This window comes from Rhinolophus hipposideros (genome assembly GCF_964194185.1).
Source record: "Rhinolophus hipposideros genome assembly, chromosome: 9".
Lineage (NCBI taxonomy): Eukaryota > Metazoa > Chordata > Mammalia > Chiroptera > Rhinolophidae > Rhinolophus > Rhinolophus hipposideros.
In genome coordinates, this window is record NC_138055.1 from 76,635,878 (window position 1) to 76,651,735 (window position 15,858).

General features: G+C 33.6%; 1 protein-coding gene across 1 annotated transcript in view; it reads left to right on the forward strand.

Annotated features, from left to right (window-relative positions):
- TMTC2 (transmembrane O-mannosyltransferase targeting cadherins 2) overlaps positions 1 to 15,858 on the forward strand; it is a 400,877-nt gene that overhangs the window by 276,739 nt on the left and 108,280 nt on the right. Inside the window, exon 8 of the mRNA XM_081058171.1 lies at positions 7,486 to 7,607. Within this exon, the coding sequence (XP_080914297.1) occupies positions 7,486 to 7,607 (122 nt within the window). The remainder of the gene's footprint in view (positions 1 to 7,485; positions 7,608 to 15,858) is intronic.

The window sequence follows — 15,858 nt, forward strand, 5'->3', positions numbered from 1 at the left end:
GAGGGAAAGGAGTTCTTATAAAAGTTGGTCTGGAACAATTGATTAAATGTTTGGAAAGAATAAAATTCGATACTTGCCTCACACTATATGGCAAAATTTGTTTCCAGTGGAATAAGTAGCTAATTTTAATAAAGAAACTATATAATTAGAAGAGAATGTATGTCCCTATGATGAAGAATAATTCTTTATGCATAAAAGATAGTGATAAAGAAAAGTTAATTTGATTTGCATATGAAAAAATTAAAATATCCTGAAATGAAAAACTATTTTAACCATGTTTTGCGTTATCATAAAGGGAAAGATAAGTATAGTAACTGAAAAACAGCTTCGAACCATTAAACAATAACCTACAAATAAAAAATATTCATAGATAAAAATTTGTGAAAATATATTTATTTTCATTAATTAATAATTAACAAAAATTGAAAACTATTTTCTTTTCAAATGGTCATTTAAAAAAGTATTAGAATCGAGGGTGGCTGGATAGCTCAATTGGTTAGAGCGCGAGCTCTGAACAACAGGGTTGCTGGTGTGATTCCCACATGGGCCAGTGAGCTGCTCCCTCCACGACTAGATTGAAGGACAACAACTTGGAGCTGATGGGCCCTGGAGAAACACACTGTTCTCCAATATTCCCCAATGCAATTAAAAAATTCAGTAATTGAAAATGTCCATAACATATCAACCACAAGACCTAATAAAAATTAATAAACAGTAAACTGAATGTAATAAACATTAAACTGAATACCTGCCCCCCCCCCCCCCAAAAAGTATTAGAATCAAATTTTGAAATTCTCACACACTACTTGTGGAAGTGAAGTTGGTATTTTGGTGGGCCAATCTGGTAAACTGTATTTTGACTATTAAATCTGCTAGTGCTTTTTAGTTCAAGAATTCCACTGCTGAATATGGATCCTGAGGTAATAATAAGATATATATACGAAAGAAGATAATTACAAAACAGGATAGTAATTGCTGAAGTAGGTGTAGTATCTGCATAAAAAAAAATTGGGAGAGGAATTTGAATAAACAGAAAATTACCTATTAATCTTGAACAACAAAATTGAATTTTGGACAAATCATCCTATTTTTATTTAATATAATAAAACACTAGAAGCAACCTAAACACTTAAAACTACAAAAATATTGTACTTCTTATACAATTGTGGTTTTTTTTCAGTGTGTAAAATAAATTCTGGAAAAACACCAGTCTCCCCACTCACTATCTATGAGTGATGGAATTCATTTGATTTAATGAAATTATTGTCTTTCAGACTTTCTATAATGAGCATATAGTTTATAATTAGATAAAAGATATATAAATATTTAAAAATTTAAAAAGGGAGAACCAGGACTTGATCGAGATATAGTCCATCTTGAATAGATCATCTAGAAAATCGATAAATATGGCAGTTCCTTTGCATATTGACTCGGATATTGTCACTGATTTTTGAAATGACTATGCATAAATCTACAAATGATTTATGTGGTGAATCTATAAATGATTATATCATTTTCGGAACTAAGGAGTTATTTATTCTTAGCTCCTCATTTTATAAATAATAAAATTGAGGCCCTAAAAATAACTTACGTGCTCATAACCTCACAACTATTTAATGTCAAAGTAAGAATTTAAAACCCAGCCAGCTACGATTTTGTTATATTAATTCAAACTTCAGTGCTGCATCACAATTGCAAATAATTTCAGCAGGAAGATGACACAAATTAATCAATTAATTAATTAATTAAAATGTGTTTAGTTCATTTTAAAATTATGTGTCAAAATTAATTCCTAAAAATAAAATTAAAAGTAGCATATGAAAAGGAAATAATCGTAACAGACTTGAAGATCGGTAAAGTGCACATTAAAAGAACATGACCAGCACAATAAATCACAGAGTATAAAAACCAGTGAAATAAACCTGATATCATTTTTCAGAAAATAAGCATTTCTGAAAAATGATTACCTTGTGGACCAGCCAAGTCCTCAAACTTGGAACTTAGACATTGGATAGATTATGATAGAATGCCTGCCTTTCAGGTAAAGTATCCTAAAATTTGGAGTATAGGCAATGAGGTGCTTTCACTGTATTTGGCAACAGGAAGCCAGCTAGATGTCATGTGGGGCCATTTTGTGAGTATTCCCATTATTCTGTAGAAGGCCAGAAAAATACTGTAACTATAATCTCTGTGAGGCCTTTTACAAAAATAGATTTTTTCCCCAGTGCGCTGTTCCACTGTTGCAATTGACTCACAGCCACTTACCGTCTTTATTATTTACTTGATATTTTCTTCCTTTTAAACCATGATATCTATGAAATCACATTTTAAAACACAGATTAAATCTATTAGTACTACATGAAAAAAAAGTTTTGGTGTAGTTTGTTTCATGTGCACCTAAAAATCAAACATGGAAAATACTGACAAAGACGTTTATTTGTCCCTAGGTTGTAAGTACCATGAAGGCAGGAATGAGTGATATCTCATTAACTTTTATGTTTTCCATGGTATTCATTATCCATGTTGATTAACCTAAATTGACATGCAAGATATGCATTCGAGAATTTTTTAAAAAGGACTTTAACAATACTGTAAGAGTTGAGTAAGGGGTGATCACTCTTGGTAAGGGTGGTCACAAAAGTTTTTTTTTAAAATAGGGAATCTGGGGCATGGAGGAATTGGATGCAGGTGATCTAGGTACAAACTTCCAGTTATAAGATAAGTAAGTACTGGGGGTGTAATATAAAACATGGTGACTCTAGTTAATACTGCTGTATGGTATATTTCAAAGTTGCTAAGAGAGGAGATCGTACAAGTTCTCATAACAATGAACAAAACAGGTTTTCTCTGTGTGTGTGTGTGTGTGTGTGTGTGTGTGTGTGTGTGTGTATGAGATGATGGATGTTTACTAAATTTATTGTGGTAATCATTTCACAATAGTCATTTCATTTATTTGTTTGCCTTAAAGTTATACCATGCTATAATATCTCAATAAAACTGAAAGAAACAATAGGGAATCTGAACTGCGTCTCAACATAGAAATATACTATCTTGAGCCAAGGATAGGAGAAACAAAAGGTAACCCTGGCAAATATGGGTGCTGTATGCTCTATTCTTTGTCTGCGAGCCTGAGCTGTACTGTAACTTGAAACATGAGAAACAGGGAGATTTGGACTATTACATCATCAACAATCCAGCATTTTTTCCTTTAAGGAGTTAGCTTTTGCATGTGTTACTTAGACCTTTTAGAGAGGAAGAGTGACATTGTTTGTTCTCCATCTGAAACTTGTTTATATCTGCCTGGAACCAACCTGGAGACTTCCAAATTCCTTTTGTCTGCGAGTGAATCGGAAATAAATCCGGGTGATAAAGTTGACCACTACATCATTGCACAGCAAATCTTCTCATTCTTACAAAAGTGCGCCTATTATGTCATTTTTTTATTTTTGCAGAATGAGAAGGAAAATAGTCATCGTTGCTTTTTTCCTCCTGGGTACTATAAACATTTTTTTCTATTATTACAAGAAGAATTACAGTACCAGAGAAGATGACTTAACCACCTCCCTCCACCCATTCCCAATCTAGTATCTTCATTTCCTTACTTGTGGAATTTACTGAATTTTTCTCTTTCCCCTGTGGCATTTCCTTCATGGAATTTTAATGCTTTTAATATTTTAATCAAGCTTAAAGGATTACATATATATCATTCTCTCCTAAAACTGAATCTGTTGATAGCACTTTTTGCAGTTATTGTATCCACTCTGTAATTATTTTTTTTATAGTATTTAGACAGAATGGGATAATACGAAGGGTCAGAGAGAATATTAAACTGAATCCTGAATCTGTCATTTACTTATATTTTAACAATGAACAAGTAGGTTAAGATCATTGAGCCACAGTCACTTCATTTGTAAAATGAGACTGATTTTAATTACAGTGTAGAGATAATGTACAAATATAAGATAATATATTAAAGACTTTAGTAGGTATTCAGTAAATAATAAACTTTATATGGTAGGCAGCTTGATGCCATGGCAAAAAGCATGGGCTTTAGAGCCATTGAAATCTCTCAGGATAGGATTATTAAGTGTCCTTTTGCAAGTCACTTATCATTCCAGAGCCTTCCTCCTCATCCATAAATGAGTGTTCTAACTCCTACTATGAATTAGAAATGAGAACTATGAAACCCCTATCTTGTCAGTGCCGGGGATATAGCAAGCACTGGTATTGTTTGTTGCTGAAATCTTCACTGAGTTCCCGTTTAAACACATTTAAATCCATCCATGGCCATTTTCTTGCATTTTAGGTTTTGCATCTTGATTTTATTACCGATTTTATAGACTGTTTTTGTATTAAAGTTAACCTTAGAACTAAAGTGCGTCTTATGTGCTACATATTCTCACCTTAAGAACTGAGTCACATATGCAGCAGAAGCGTTTTTAAAGGTCAACCGTGGATTATTATTGCCCTTCCTTATTCCTTTAATTTAAAATACGAGGCCAAGGCAAAGTGAAATGAACTGGATGGTCAGTATATCACAAACTAGAAAACAATTCTAGGAGCAAGACAGAGAGTATAATTTTCACCTGTGCTGGACTGTTGGAAAGTTTGTGATTATTCTGTATCAGTTGGTTAAAGCAGTGTGCTATGAGGTCAGGTTGTCTGGGGTTGAATTGCTTTACCATTTTCCACATTTATATTTTGTATTTTATTTAGCTACTCTGCTTCTTGATTTTCTCATTTGTAAAATCTAGGTGATATTCCTTAATAAAAAATGAGATACATATATAAAGCAACTAATATAGAGATTGAAAATATGTTTCATCTTGCAAACCTACTCTGAAGAGTTAGTTGATAGTGATTGAATGGGAGTAATATGTGAAGGCCCCTTGTGAGCAAGGAGAAAACATTCTACATGCAGAAAGATATAGAATGTGAGGAATGAGTACACATCAATCAGACATCCCCCCACCCTTGTAGCTTGCTTCCCTGATTCATTAATAAGCATTTAATGAATGATTGTCGTAATCTTTGTCATTACTAAGATACAAGGAATTGTTACCTGAAGTTTCTCTAAGTTGTAGTGAATAGTAACTAAATAGGCTGGTTATTTATATTTTTCATATACTTGCTAAGATGCATTATTACATTATGTTTCTTATTTATAGTCCTTTGGTATTTATCCATTTCACAAGCTTTGAGAATTGATAATTGCTTATGAGTTCTTACTGAAGACGAGAAGCCAGCCGGGGATTTTTTAGTATATTAATAATATCTCATTTCAAAATAGGTTTTAATAATGATAGATTTCTGACTTAGGAAAAAAAGTACACTTTCTGAAGTGATTTTCAAACATCAACAACTTAAGCGTAATAAAGATTTGAATCTCACGCGCTCTGAAATTGGGGTTCTCTTGCACTTCTTTTTCTGTACAGACAACCTATTGGTATTTTCTACAAATTAATTTAATTTCTTATAAATAAAAAATAGAAGCTATATCACATTTTATGATTGTACAACTTCTAAAAAGTAATCTGTGAGCGCTTGAAGACCCAAAGTAGAATTTCAGGTTGATTTCAAACAACCTGCATTCAGGCCCGTCTTTAATTGTGACTCTGAAGTTAATACATGTTTTCCATTGGTTTAGAAACCATTTGAGATATAAATATTTGGATACATTTTATCATTAATTGGTTTAAATTTTTCATTACTTTAGGGATTGTGCATCCTTTCTGTTTTATAAATTCTCTTTAGAATTGTTTCGATATGAAGAGTAGTTCACTTTCCCTAAGAAAAATTATTTGTTTTATTTGGGAACATATGTTAGTTTGATGTGGCAAAAAAAAACAAAACAAATTTGTCTGACATCTTTCACTTTTTATAGAGATAGTATAATAAAAGCAATACAATTATTACAGAAACTTATGAACAATTTTATGAAATTCATTCCTAATCCTACCATTCTAACAACTAGGAGCATTTTGTGTATTTCATTTCAGTCTTTTGTGTTTGGCTTCAGTATTTCTTGCATCTCACCCTGAGCATGTGATTTAATCTAACCAAATTTTTATAACATGCAATCACATTTTACGCTTTAGTAAAACAAAATAAACCATTTTCTCGCTGTTATTTTTATAATAGTATAGTTTAAGGACTGTTTTCAGACCTAGACACACATAGATGTGTGTGAGTAGATACATATATTTTTGTGCATGTTACATATTATTTGTCACCTTTTTTTTTTTTTTTTTTTACTAACCAGCTGAGCAAAGGGCACGCCAAAGGTCAGGAGACTCAAATTAATTCAATTCATCAAGCATGTTTGTATTGACAGTGCTGTGCTAATACAAGGAGAATATGATTAAAATAAAAGGAAGCTAGCTAGCTCTTCCTTTAAAGCAAGGATGTACAACCAGTGTGGGTAATAGATGTAGAAAAAGCCTCTGATTATGCCACTAAATGGAAAAAGCTATCATAATTATGATTAGTTAAGCTATAAAAGTCTTCTTTAAAAATTAATGCAGGTTACCAGTCTATTGCTTGGACTCAGAAAATGAGAAGTTTCTTCATTTGCAATGCTTATTAAAATTACGACATTTAACTTAAATATACAAATTATCTCAAAACGCAATTTTCCCATTGGGTGAATATTCTTTCATACTACAGTAATATAAGGGGGAGAGGCATTATCATAAGTGGGCAACTGATACATGTTTGGCTTCATTTCCATTTTTTTCCTCTTACTGTTAGGCTGTTAGTAAAATGCTATTTGGTGGGTTAAATTTGTATAACTTGAAAGTAGTAACTGATGGCTAAAAGGCCTCAGCAAAACTTTGTACATTGTGCTTGGCATGCTAAATAATTGTCATGTATTCATTTGATATTTAAAATGAAACTGGTAAATTTTATTTACTTATTAAAATATACAATGCAAATAATTCTGAAAAACTAAAATCTAGCACCACAGCTCAACTAAAATATTTTTAACTCTTTCATTTTATCATTCTCAATGAGATTATAAACGTGGGAAGGTAGGACCTTAAACTTCTCTCGTCTAGGTCCTACATAAAGTTCTTCATTTAGTAGTTATTCACTACTTCAATTTCTAAAGGAACGAATGAATGTGAATAAAAAAGAACAAATAATTGTACACAGGAAAGAACAAACTTATCTTTAAACAAAAAAGAAAATGTTGACAAAGAACATATGTGTGGGAGTCACATGTTCTTAGGTTAAAAATCAAAGCCTGACCACTTACAAAATTCTTTATTTCAGCCATTTCACTTGATTTCTCCAAACACAAGTGTTGTCATGTGTAAAATGGAATTGTGATGACTCTTGGGGAATCAAGTGAGATAATGGATGAATGTACTTGTGAAAGCATCTGCAATTTCATGGAATATAAGCATGATGATATGATGTTGTTGCAAAGGCTGTTGGAAATAAATAATGTCCTCAGATTGATTTACACAATTCATTTTCCAGGTGAAGCATACATGCGATTAAGCAAATTCCCTGAAGCAGAGTACTGGTACATGGAATCATTGCGATCCAAGACTGACCATATTCCTGCCCATCTCACCTATGGGAAGCTGCTAGCTCTAACAGTGAGTAACTACCATCCTCACCCTTTAGCAATTGGTCTTCTCCATGCACACTGAGGTAGAGGTGGTTTGAGGTTCTGGCTCTTAGCCACTTAACTCAGGTAGTTAGGATGTAATGTTGGCAATACTAAGTTAGAACCCTCTACAGAAAATAAAGGAGAAATGTATTCCTTTGGCTGTGGGGTTTGTAGATAAAATGTGCTATGTTATGATCTTTGATATAACTAAATGAAACCATGTAAATGAAGAACCCCAATTATGTGATTACATAATGGATTTGTCCTAATAACAATATTTGTGTAAAGACTATGTTCTACAAATCAATATTAGCCCCAAATTGACGATAATGTAGGACTCAGTCTGATTCTTTCCAAATAGCCAAAACTTTGCATGTGTGTCGACTGGTTTCACCTGGAATTCCTTCGGATTATAATCATTACAAAAGAGAAGTGGAACCATTATTTGGCCACTCATTATGTGATGAGCACTCTTGGAGGCCACAGTTCCATGAAAGGGGTTCTCACAAAGCATAACAAATTGCTGCTATTCTACCATTATGACTTACAAAATTGTAATTCCATGTATTTCACAGTATCATTAAATGTTTTTATATTACGCAATAGAGGACTGTCCAAAATATGTTAATTTTCTGAGTTCACCCAGTTAATAAATAATAGAACTAGCCTTCAGTCCTAACCTGACTCTTACCTATATTATTTTAGTTATACTACTTAACCTTTTTGCAATATTAATAAAAATAAATGATACTAGAAAAACATGGAGCAAATCGTCAGGAAAGTGATTCCTAAGTGATTTCATCAAAAGGTACCTATAATTATTGAAAAGTAATAATATTTAATTTCCCATAGAGGCAGATAGATTAAACACTTAAAATTATTGTATCTGTTCTGAGATACTACTAAAATGCTATTAAAGAAATCCTATAGGTAATCAGAAAACATCTCAATAAAAAACTCGATATGCTCAGAAAAATATGACACGTATGCTCTTAATGCATAACTGAGCTCAAAAAGTAGTAAGAGAATTTCCCGGGAGCTAAAAATGAAGCAGTAACTAAACACCAGAGCAGTAAACAGTAGGCCGATCCTGTAGCTGATTTCAAATAGTTTACCAATTGTGACAACCAGTGGGAAGGGGCTTTTTGTTTGTTTGTTTCTGTTTGTTCTGGATGGAATAGGAGACAAAGCTTTAGACCATTGGAAGGCCAGGAATTAGATGCCAAATAAAGCAGGGAAATTCCTACCCTTTGTGAAAGGATAATATAGACTAGTTTGCATACTGGTACAAGAAAGCAGCCGGAAGGATTTCCGGTCTCAGCATGGGATCTGAACAAAAATGAATGAAGTCTCTGCTGGGAATTTGTCACTATCTTCCTCCCTCTACCAGGCTCTGGGTTTTGAATTTACTTTATTTGCGTGGTCAGGGAATTCCTAGGACAAGAAATTAAATGAAAATCAGTCCACTAAATGCTTTGGCTGAAGAAATTACCGTAGATGTTCTTCAAAAAAACCCAGAATTAAATCTAGAAGGAGTTATTGAGTGAGATACAGAAAGAATGGTGAACAAACAAATGGTGATCACGTGGGTATGTCAGAATAAACTGACTGAATAAAATATTGGGAAGGAGTAACATCACAGGAACAATCAGAATGGGAGAAGAGATGATACTGAAACTGATTTTTGGAAATGAGAAAGTGTGAGGAGGTATTACACTTGATTTTTCTGAGCTGCTAGCTTTGGGATGGGTTAATGAAAAGACATCTGAAGTACTCAAAAAGAAACTTGGAGAGACTCAAGACTTGGAGGGGGCTGGCATGGAAGAGAATGAGTTAGGGAGCATAAATGGGTAATCCATCTGTTATAATGTATGTAAGGAATGGTCAGATCTCTCCCCCATGTCCACAGTGTGAGCAACGGGACACTCAGTCCCATCTAGGTCACAGTGGTGGAATAGTTGAATGGGAGAGGTCCAGGCCCGAGGAATGGCTCGCACACTTGAAGGTGGAATGCAGAGGGACTGAAAAGAGCACTGAGTGAATTCTCCCACTGGGGTGCTCAGATTCTCAATACCCCTCTCCTACCACCTGTAGAACACCAGCAACACAGAGTTTATACTCCCCCAGCAACCACAACTGCCAACCCCACACACACCCCACCTGCCAAGAAATTGTTGAATTCTTTGCTGGAGAAACTGATCAGTGTAAGAAAAAAATTTCCACACAGCTATATTTGGAGGTGCCCTATAAATGACTAGCTCCCAAACCAGACACACAAAAGTGAATCAGTTCAGTCTAGAAAGCACACCTGTGCCAAAGGAATGTCATTCATCATTTATTAACTTACCTTTAATGTCAGTGGGCAACTAAGGGTTGGTAATCAGTCATATTAGGAAAGCCTCAAATGTGAAAAAGATTGGAACTGAAACAAATTATTAGGAGTAGGACACTGGAGCAAACAGAAGAGAATTAAACAAACAAAAACAGCATTTCATGAAGCAGGATGTCATTAAAACATAAATAATGAAAAATGAGAAAGAGCTTTTAGAAATTAAAAATATGATGGCAAAACAATTTTCATTTGAAGGATAGGAGAATAAAGGTGAGAACATTTTTCCATTTAAACACAAAAAGATGAGGAAATAAGAAAGAAGGAATTATGAAATAAATCAATATGGGGCCCAACAGACAGAGAAAGAATAGGGAAAGGGAAAAGAGAACATTAGTCAGAGTTGAAAGGGATAAGTTGCTATTTCTGCCATTTACAAGACCATAATATGTCAAGATTAATCAGTTGGAAAAAATTGTTTTACCTTATGAAAACCCTCTCCATTTCTCATTCTGATAGTATGATAATTCACATAGCTCCCCGTAAGAATAGAATTCATATATACCTCTTGCCCTTACTAGTATCTTTGAGATGTTCTTAAAGATTTCAAATGGAAACATTTTTAATTAGATTGATAAATGAGACCTTCAAAAAATATCTATAAAAGTTTCAGACGCCTGATTTTCAAAAAAAGGAAAAATCACTTAGAAAAAAATGTGAAAGCTTAAATGCACTTAATTCTGAACAACCTACAGCATGATACTACTTTGGATATAGAATTTATATGTCCTTTCTTGTCCCTCTTCTTTTTATCAATCCTGAATATTTTAAGTTTCCTATACCAAAAATATTTTACAGACTGCTTTATTTTTTAAAAACAAGATTTAGAAGTTTGAATTCACTGAAACTTGTAGAAGGGACGACTTGTGTATTACAATCCAAATTTTAATTTCCCCACGGCAACAAAACTTTTATAGTTTCCTATTTGCTGATTAGATGAAAAACAATCCCTATTATGGAATGGCTTCAACTCAGAGTGCCAAAAACTTCAAAACCATCTTTAACAGTTTCTTTTTGAATTAGGAGATTTGGCAAATTTCCGATGCCAGTGGATTTCCTTTGTCTAATTTTGGGGTTCTTGGCCTGGTAATATGACATTGACTTAACATGGAGTTGGCAAGCTGAAAATGTGACACATTTTGACTTCTGAATGCTTTAAATATATTGTAAAATGGAATTGGCTATTAGTCTCAAGAGAAGCAGAACAGAAATGGAGTGGGGTGTTTTTACTGCTTTGTCAAAACTGACCAAAGACAAATATGTAAAAGTGACATCCAACTATATTAGACTTAGACCACAGAGTATGATTTCATATAAAAATTATATTTTTATAAGACCAATAAAAAGAAAGCAAATTATTCGTCCTTTTGTTACAGCCAGTGGTATGATTCACTTAGTACATTTTTTGGTTCTTTTTTTTTTTTTAAGAATTTGTGTAGTGTTTACCATATTTAGAAAAGTTCAAAAATTACCATTCCTTAGAATGTTTTGACAAATTTCATAAACCAAATTTATTTTATTCTTCTACCAAAAGTGTCTTTTTTCCTTTGTGCCTACTCAAATTTATTTCTTCTGTGAAGTCTTGCCTGAGTCTTTCAAGCAATTATTTTTTTCCTTTCTCTCTATTTCCGTGGCATGGTCTGAGTCTCTCTGTAATAGCCCTTTCTTGATTGACTGGGAGAAATAAATCTATTTCTGGCCTTTGACTCTAGACACGGGGTCTTATCTTTTTATCTTTCTGTATATGGTATTTCACTATCTTGGTGACTATCCTTATGACCCTCCTTGTGCAGTTCCCCTTTTAAGTTATTTAAGGAGTGGGTTCATGGTTTTTTAAATATTTGTGTTTCCTTAGTCCAATTCTCATTTCCTCATTATCCCTTTTGTGTGGTCAACACATGTATTGAGAATTTTTACTCTATGCTAGGCATCACTCTAATTTCCAATGATATGGACTGAAGAAATGAATAAGAGTGCCATGATTAGAGTGGACACAGTGAAATCTTCCAAGAGCCTAGAAGGGGAGGTAGACACAAGAAGGACACATCTCTTGAGTGCCTGTGCTTGCTATGTGTTATGTCATGAATCTTTACAATGAGTATTACTCTCTTTTTATAAATGAGGAAAGTGGGCTTTAAAGATTTAAGGCACACACCCAAGAATAACTTAGGTACTAAATAGTAGAATTGGATACAACCTCAAAGTTTTCTGAATTGAGCATCATTAGTTTTCACTCTAATTAAATAATTTTAAGTGTGGAGATCCCCCCCCATTATACCTGATAGGAGATTCTAAATGTAAGCCAGTACTTCCTCCTTTTTATAACATTTTTATATATTATCTCTAAATACTAATGTAGTTTGAGTGGTTCAACACATTTTTATTATTAGCATCATAGGTCGTGAACTTAGGATTTCTGTTTTTGGCTATTGGCACTTTTAGACCCTACATTATTACAAGAATACAAATTTTCCAGGGTACCCTAGGGAATAGTTCTGCCTTAAGGTCACTAGTAACCTCTATGTTAAAATATAGTTGCGCCTGGGTGACATCTCTTTAAAATATATGGAACTTTCATACCAATGTCATGTCCAATTAAAATACTACACACAAGTGCTGTTTAAAATTGTGATTTATTTCTCGTTTGAACTTTGTTACCTTGGGCTAATGCCGTGAATTTAAATTTGGGCATGCATTAAGAGAAAGGCAGGAATAACATTTCCATTATTATGGTATTTCAGATGATTTTATACTTGTTTTTAAAGCTGTGCATGTTGTATAATTATGTGTATATCCTTTGTTTTTGTTGTTGTTGTTTTTTTTTTGTTTTTTTTTTTTTTTGGTCTTCATTTTGTCCTATTCCATTTATTTAAGCCACATATTTTGAAGTTTTTGTGAGCCAGTAAAATTGATATTGACTTAAATTGTAGTAAAAGCTACTTGGCTGTTAGCTTATTTTACTACCACGTTTAGGTTAGTAGAGAGAGAAGGAAGGATGTGGAAGACTGACAGTAATTCTTGATACAGAGAGCTACTGCAGGGAAGCGCTGAGGCAGATTTCTGTGTCTAGCCAGAGTTAATTGGGCTACACAAAATTTCAGTTGGGAAAGTACTTGAGGTTCGATAGAAAAGTTCATACCCAAAACTGGAATGGTGTCTATGTATCTGTCTGAAGTAGTGTGCTATTCGTTTCTATGGGTCTTTTGTAATAATTAATTATTATTGAGAGCTGACATTGTTTTTCATTTGGTCCACTTTAGAGCAGACTTCTTTGCACATTGAATAACAGGTTGTTTTGTTTCATTATAAATACTGCAACCATGTCTAGATTAGAGGGGTAGAGGAATAAAAAATTCATTTTTCTGGTGACTCTGACTGAATGATTATTATGGATATGTCCAATTCAAGTTGCAAAATTTATTCTGTGAAAAGAGGAGTAATATCACACATATCCATATTTATGCTACTGAAATATTGGGTGAAATTTAGAAAAAAGTTTTAATTCAGTACTGTATTCAGCTAAGCGTTTTATGTGAAATTGCCTCATCTAAACTTTATGATTAGCATTCTGAAGATAATATAGTTATTATTGTGTTATTCCTACTCTGAAGTATAATTGATTGTGATAGTTTATTTTTTAGAAACTACCCCCTGACTCCAAGTTAATGGATTTTGTTATTTAGAATAAATCTTATAATTGCTCTTCTGATTGCCACTAAGTAACATAGGATCCAAATATCTCTGAAGTATCCCAGGCTTTTATTCTTACTTTTGTATGTCAGTAGTAGAAGTCATTGTGAAAGATGCTTCCTTTTACCAGATATTCTCAGGAATAATAAAAATTAAAATACTCAAATTCTCTGGTATTAAAGGTGATGTGAAATAATTGTAGCTGCTTTATATCTGCATGTACATGCAGCTATGTTTGAACAGAAATGGTAGCTTTTTAAATAGGATTATACTGCTTTGAAACTAACTTACTGTTTTTTTTTTTTTACTGTTTTGTCTGTTTGGTTTCTGTATTTGGTCTGTAGTTACCATACAGTGCAATTTAAATAGCCCTGCAGGCTCAGAGCCTCATAATACCCCCAGTACTCTGATACCCTATGTTATTGGAAGGGTGCAGATGGAGAAGTGGTGTGCCCCATAAATATAGCTGGGCTTTATTGCAGGATCCTAGAAAAAACAATCCTTTATAAAAACCTACATTTGACACACATTTGCTGAGCCTGAACTTTGTCTCATGCTCTATAATAAACAGTGGTGATACAAAGACCAACAGGGCATTTCCTTGGCCTCAAGGAGGCCACAGTGCATTCTGTTTAGGATAAATTCATACCAAGAACCACTGACAGCTACTTCAGTTGTGGGCTGCCATGCTTTGTGACTGGTGGAAATGGCTTCTGTTTTCAGAGAGGGCCATTATGTCAGTACCTTAATTTTATTTCCTTACTCTTTCTTTTTTATTATAAATATAGGATCCCATATCAGTTAGCAGGCACTTTTCCCTCACTGTCCAGGGCTTTAATTTGTGATAAGCCCCACTGATACACTTCACGAAGGACTAAAGGTCATGATTTCTAGCTTGATAGTCTTTCTACTTTATCACGTTGACTTTCCTATCTTGGAATAAAGCATGGAAACATTTTAATGTGAGTTAAATTAAACTCTACTTTTAATTTGTTTTATACTTTCCTAGCTTGATTTTTTTTTTTTCTAATAAGAGAAAATTTGAGTATCTTTCCTTGTTAAAATAGCACCCTGGTCTTAGTATGCTTACTTTTAGGAAAGGTGGTATAGACAACATACATTTTCAAAAGCAAATATCTTTAACTTTTAGAAAAGGAGGTTGCCTTTTTTTCTTGTAGAATCTGGATCTGGATATATATGTTTTTATACACACATACACACACACACGTGTGTGCACATACATAAAGGAAGCCAGATCTGTTCGAAGATGTGAAGGTATTCATTTTTGCAGTCTCATACATAAATAGGTTCAAAACCAGCTCAGCCATCAACATATTCACAAATCCATAATGTTTTTGTCATTTTCCCTTATATTTAACCACATTACATTTGAGGCCCATGAGCCTCAGCAACCTGAAGCATGAAGCCTGCAGAGCTGTAGATTATATCCTTAGTTTTATATTATTAGGCTGGTACAAAAGTAATTGCGGTTTAAAAGGTTAAAAACAATTGCATAAACCGCAATTTCTTTTGCACCAACCTAATGAAATCATACTTCTTCCAAACAACAATTAATTCTAAGTTCAGCTTTGTGTTTCTCCAAGTCCTGAGTGTCTTAAGACCATCTGAACTTCTAATTAATTTCCCATTTGCCTTGACATACATCTTACCTAACAAAGACTTTAATATGACATATAGGGTGGCCCCTTACTCTGCTTCTTCGGTGGTCATACCAGCCCCAGTACTTCATGGATGAGCTCGGACTCTTTATCACTCAATGAATTAGGCATTTTATTTATGCTATTCCATTCCCATGGTATGTATGTTCACTAGAGGTATAGATAAACGCAGGTATAGATAAACGCTGAGCTTCACAGAGGTTAAGTCCGGATCTGTGTGGAAAGCCTGCACTACCCCTCGATTTTTCTGAAAGCTGTACTATTGAAATTCTGCTCTAGCCTTTTCTTTATTATGACAAAACATGCATAGACTGTGCCTCATGTACATAAAAAGCCTAATTTCAAAAGGTATGCAAATTTATTTTTAAAACAATTTTCATTCAGTTTTTAGATTTTCTTGTAATGCAGTTCTGAAGTGAAAAGTCAATTTCTGTGTATATTGTTAGTTTAAAAACATAATTTTAACATAGGTAATGGAA